This window comes from Nestor notabilis, unplaced genomic scaffold, assembly GCF_000696875.1.
Source record: "Nestor notabilis isolate BGI_N333 unplaced genomic scaffold, ASM69687v1 scaffold5196, whole genome shotgun sequence".
Taxonomy (NCBI): Eukaryota; Metazoa; Chordata; class Aves; order Psittaciformes; family Psittacidae; genus Nestor; species Nestor notabilis.
Genome location: NW_009933188.1, coordinates 26,864 through 32,518, shown reverse-complemented (window position 1 = coordinate 32,518; position 5,655 = coordinate 26,864). Strand labels below are relative to the sequence as shown.

The following is a 5,655-nucleotide window of genomic DNA, read 5'->3' as shown; positions in this document are numbered from 1 at the left end:
ATTAATAATTATTATAATTATACTAATAATATATACTAATAGACTCCCACCTGGAGTCTACGTCCAGCTCTAGAGTTGTCAGTACAGGAAAGAGATGGACCTGTTGGGGAGGGTCCAGAGGAGGAACACAAAAAACAATCTGAGGGCTGGAGCACCTCTCCTATGAGGAAAGGCTGAGAGAGTTGGGGTTCAGCCAGGAGAAGGCTCCGGGGAGACCAGATTGTGGCCTTACAGTTCTTAAAAGAGGCCTATAAAAAGATGGGGAGCGACTTTTTCACAGGGCCTGTTGTGACAGGATGAAGGGCAATGGTTTTAAACTGAAATAGGGAGATTTAGGCTGGACGTGAGGAAGAGATTTTGTACAATGAGGATGGCAAAACACTGGCCCAGGTTGCCCAGAGAGGTGGTGGATGCACCATCCCTGGAGACATTCAAGGCCAGGCTGGATGTGGGTCTGGGAAACCCGATCAAGTTGAAGATGTCCCTGCTCATTGCAGGGGATTGGACTAGATGAGCTTTGAAGATCCCTCCCAACCCGAACTATTCTATGACTCTACCAAAAGAAGTCACTCCCTGACGATGCAAGTAAGCCTATGACAGAAGGGGCACTAGGGCTGTGAAGCGTAGGGTAAGGCAAAAATACAAGGAAGCAGCTGCCAGAGTTACCATCCCAAGGAGTTCTTACATTTGGTGACAAAATATAGCAATTCACAATTCCACAGCTCTTCAGTGCAGGAAGGGAACCAGTAAACCAGTAGACCAACACCATTTTATCTCCCTAAATGACATTATTCAAAGATCAAGGAAAACTTATTCTAAAAGCAGACAAACTGTAAAAGGTGTCATTGACCCAGTTATTTATCTAAAGGTATTTCAGTGTGGGGAAAAACCCAACAAGCAGAGGTGGCCTGCTAACACAAAGGACACATGACAGTTTTTGTAGCCCCTTTCAGGAGTCTCCCTGCAATGCAGAGGAAGGGACAACACTGATTATAAATGCTATAAAGTTTTCTCTGCGTGACTGAAGTGCTTTTCCTATTCTTTTTAATCAGCAACTGGATGCTAGTAAAGTTCACCAATATGAATGGAACACATATAAAGAAAGTTTCATTCTACCTATAACACCTATTACTAGTTGGTCAGGTGTTGACTTGCTGGTCATGAGCTCCGTTGGTGGGCTTTAGGAAGTGGCTACTCCTTGCTGCTTTGTGCTAAGACACTTGCTCTGTATTTGGAGAGTGGTGCCTGACAGGAATTTCAGCTGGAACAGCACAGGCAGTGAAGGCTGACACCTCTGTCAGGAGACAAGCTAAAGATTACTCGAGAACTCAGCACAAATAATGCATTCTCTCTTACCACAGACTCAGACTAAAGCCCATCCAAGCTGGTGAAATCATCCTCTGATTTCAAAGAGCTTTGAATCAATCACTAAGGAAGCTGTGTACATGTTGGGACACCTGACACTGCTTCACAGTTTGGTTTATCAGCAACCTGCTGTAGCAGATGTATTCACTCTTACTACTTTCTGCAACAACCCAGGCTCTCAGTGGTCATAATCCAACTGAAGTCCATTCGGGGCGGGGGGAGGAGGGGCTATAACTGAATGGCCAGGCTGGAGTTTTAGCAAGGAACATACTTTCGAGCTTGCTGCAACAAGTCCTCCTTCCGCTGAACAAGCATACGCTGCCTTTCATCGGCTGACTTTGAGAAGCGACTTCCCCTGGCCTCAAAATCTTCTGCTTCACTAGACTCTGCTTCCATTTCATTGAATTCCACCATTTCTTCCAGTCTGGAGCCGAGTTCCAATGGCACTATCTCAGACTAAGAGAAAAGGAAAAAAGTCTTTGCAAAATTTGCTAACAAAATTTGCATTAAATCAACAAGCCACACTGAACTGTCATTTTCTGAGGCACTGGAAGGAACTAGACTCTCACCTGCTGTACCCAGTTCCCTTGGGCTCCTTTGAAAATCCCAGCCAAAATACAGAACAAAGCTATTTCAAAACATGTTCAAAGAGCCTGCATTCTATAATGCTGTATCTTTTATGCCATGATTGAAAGTAATCTCAAAGACAAACATTAATTACTCATTATGAATGCTCTCTGAAAATGGGGCGTTTAAAATAGGTTTTGCAACTGACTTGACAAGCAATGCAACAGTGAAGAGTTGAAAAGCCAGAAAAAACCCATATACTAAAGGAAGAATAACAAATGTATTTGCAAAGAAGATATGTGCTTGAGAAGGGAATTTATGAGGCTTCGTTTCACCGAGTTCTGCAGCACCCAAATTACCAGGAATTTGGACTGCTGCAGCAAGGCTGGCCACTGTCCCAGGCATAGTGTCAATACAAGGAGCTGGCAGCCCTGCACACAGCACCTCCTCACTCCTGACATGAAAACTGAGCTGCTGAACAATTGCATTGGTGAGCTATCAGAGGTGAAACAGCATATCCTGATCACATTCTGTCATACACAATCACACGCACTTTGCGGTGGAACAGCAAGATGTTACTAAGTGCAGTAGTGTCAAGAAAGAAATCACCACCATGAAGCGCTTAAGGGTTTAGCCAGCATCTGGTATCCCCGAGATTTACTCAAAGAAGTAGGATCCACCCGAGAAGAGGAAGCAAGAGCTCCACACAGTGATCCCATCGGTTGTACTTGGGGTCAAGACAACCGTGGCAGACCCAGAGGAATAGACATGGAGAAACCTGAGCATTGTTTGTGATTACCACACAGGTGGACATGGAAAAGAGAAGCTCTGCTGGGTAAAGCAGTGAGGAGGCACTCGTTATGGATGACGTTCAGACGTAATTGCGTATTTTTTCCCCCAGACCATTTGTATCAGAAGATGCCAGCTAGCTCACCTAAGGTTTTGGTGTTTTTTGTAACATTACAAAGATGCAAAAATCAATATCCAGAGCCCATTCCTCTATCTGAGCACAAGAGTGGTGAGTGAGGTTTTAGAGACAAAAGTATGAAAACTAACGGCAGTAAAGGTCATGAGAAACCTCAGTATGACAGCAGATCACAGACGCAGAAACCTGTACACTACAGCAACTATTCATTCATGCTCAGAGAGAGTTTCATGAAAGCCATGGGATGCCTCAGAAACGTCTCTAGAGTCTCCAAGTACTTCGGCAACAACAATAAACTGGATTCTCAAGGAGAAGGGAGGGAACACAACACAAGAGCTGGACCAGGCAAGCTGCAGCTTTGTAACAACAGTTTACAAGCTAGGTCTAAGCAGTCTGACCCATTTCCACCCCCGATTACAGAAAGAGATAAATAAATACACCACAAAATTTGAAGGATAATCTCCCAAACCTTTAACACAACTAATATCATGATGGTGCTTAGAGAAGTCTCTCAACTACCCTTACATTATGTCAGCACTGACACCCCAAAACCATAACCTACATTTTGCAGAAGAATAAAAATCAGTCATCTCTATCTTAAGACCTTAGAGTTCTAAATATAATTGTCATAATATGATATATGACCAGAGGAAAACCAATGCTACTCGTGAAGAAGGATGCTTTCGTTTGAGCGCATTAGGTCCCCTAAGAAGTGTTATTTCCAACAAGCAGAACTCCACTGGAGTTGCTGTTATAGATCAACAAAGATCTTCAACTTGCTGTTGGAGATCTACAAAGACTCCCAGTGGGTATGTTAGTTTGAAATAAAATAAGGGAAGAGATGGAAAGCTTGTATAACTTATTACAAGGCTGCAGCACAAAGCAACTAGGGTTGCCATGGTCTCTCCCAGGGACTGTGTCATAAGGTGTGAAGTTACACCTACCCACTATATGGAAATTCAAGTCTCGCCCAAAGGAGATGATGATGGCTTATGTCCCTTCCCACCTGCATTTCAGATAACTTCTTAAAAATCAACTGCAACCTGCTGAAGTAGTTTTGTCTGCTGCCACACAGACAAGAGTTTGACTGATTACACCAACATATTCTTCTGGCAAGAAAAAGAGAACATTTACAGTATGCCAGGTAATCAGTTAAAAATGGAAATTAGAATCAAAGAGACACAAAAGTGATGGAAGTTTCCTGGAGGAAGGACACCCCTGGGCTCCCAAGTTGTCTCTCCACAACAGAAATACCAGCCATAGCAAGGACATAAGCAAGCTTGACTCCTAGGTAGATCTCTGCGGTTATCCAAAAAGCATTTATAAGGCAGGAGAGGACAACAGCAACTGGAGCTTCCATGACTCTTCCCAGTGGCAATTTTTCTCTCAGCGTACACAGTCTTGGTCTCTCACTTCAGCCTTTGCATATGAATCCCATTTCGCACAGGAAATACCCACCCGGGAGAAACTGTGTGGAGGCCACCAGTTCATCCCCTCCCCAGCCATCAGCAGCCCCGCTCAGCTGCAGGAAAGTCAGAACTGTTCATGGATCTCCAGGCTACCACTCTGCTGTTCTACAAAACAAAAATACATTCGCCATCCAAACTGCCACTCACTCCAACCAGAACACATCGCCTGAGCGAAGTGTTTAGCTATGATTCAAAGCAAGAAGATGCTACTACTGGAGAGTACATGCTCAATGACACAATGTGTGAAAACTCTTGGGTTTTTCAAGTTCTGCAGAAGGAAGGACAGAGACACAGGTAGTGCCAGGCAGGCAGGAAGAAATGTGAGCAGCAGCGCAAACATTCATCATGGCTAGTTATTAAAGGCCACAGAGGCAGGAAGTCCCACACCTCACAAACTCACTCTCTAAGCTAGTGGAAAGAGAGGTTTCTAAAACAGAAACCCTCACGATGTTGCTATTACAGTCAGGGAAAACAAAAGTGGATCGAGACCTTATTCTACTCACAGGCTAATTTTTTTCTCCCTGCCTCATTTTAGCTAGCATGTCCTGCTTAATAAAGCCCTTGGTGAAGAACAGCAAAACCCATGATTGTGCATTATGTGTAAAATATCTATTATCTCTTTGTCCTGTTTGTACACCACTCCATTCGCACCAAAGCTCCCCACATCTTCAAGTGCATCCTCCTGAACACAAAAGAATTCCTACACCCAGAAAAGACATACTACTCATTTTAAGAGTCTAGAGACGTACAGAATGGGAATGGGAAGAGGAAGGGGAAGTGCAATGCATCCTGCTCTTAAAATTCACAGATGGGGCTGACCAGATGTGAACACAGACATGACCTTCTTCTGTTCTTTCTGTACCTTGAGAGCACTTTCATTCCAAGGAAGAAAAAGAAAAGACCACAGATAATTCTTTACAGGAGCTACATGCTGAAGTCTTACTTCAGTTGCCTGACAGTGTTAATTCTGGTGTGAAACACACAGAAGGGCTGCCACCAACCTGATCTGGTACAGGGCTAAATGCACTTACCTGTCCATGTAGCATCTAATTGTGCTTTTTGCCCATTTTTATGCCAAATTACCTGGGTGACAGTTTCAGTATCCTCCTGATCAGTAATATGCCGTTCCACAGAACTGTTCAATGCAGGTCTAATGCTATCTGCACGCTGAAATGCAAACATCATGGGTTTAATACACTGTGTGAAATGGCAAAACAAAAACGAGTTCTTTGAATACATTCAAACTCTACCCTCTGCAACATCATGCGTTATGTTCAATTTAGAAACAGATAACTTAGCAATAAACAGAAAGCACTGTGTTGAAAGAGA

At 43.6% G+C, this 5,655-nt stretch overlaps 1 protein-coding gene across 1 annotated transcript in view; it reads right to left on the bottom strand.

Annotated features, from left to right (window-relative positions):
* Positions 1-1,550: 1,550 nt before the first annotated feature.
* Positions 1,551-5,655, bottom strand: part of AMFR (autocrine motility factor receptor, E3 ubiquitin protein ligase) — a 29,943-nt gene continuing 25,838 nt past the window's right edge. Inside the window, 3 exon segments of the mRNA XM_010016749.1 lie at positions 1,551-1,634; positions 1,636-1,821; positions 5,410-5,493. Coding sequence (XP_010015051.1) covers positions 1,551-1,634; positions 1,636-1,821; positions 5,410-5,493 — 354 coding nt within the window.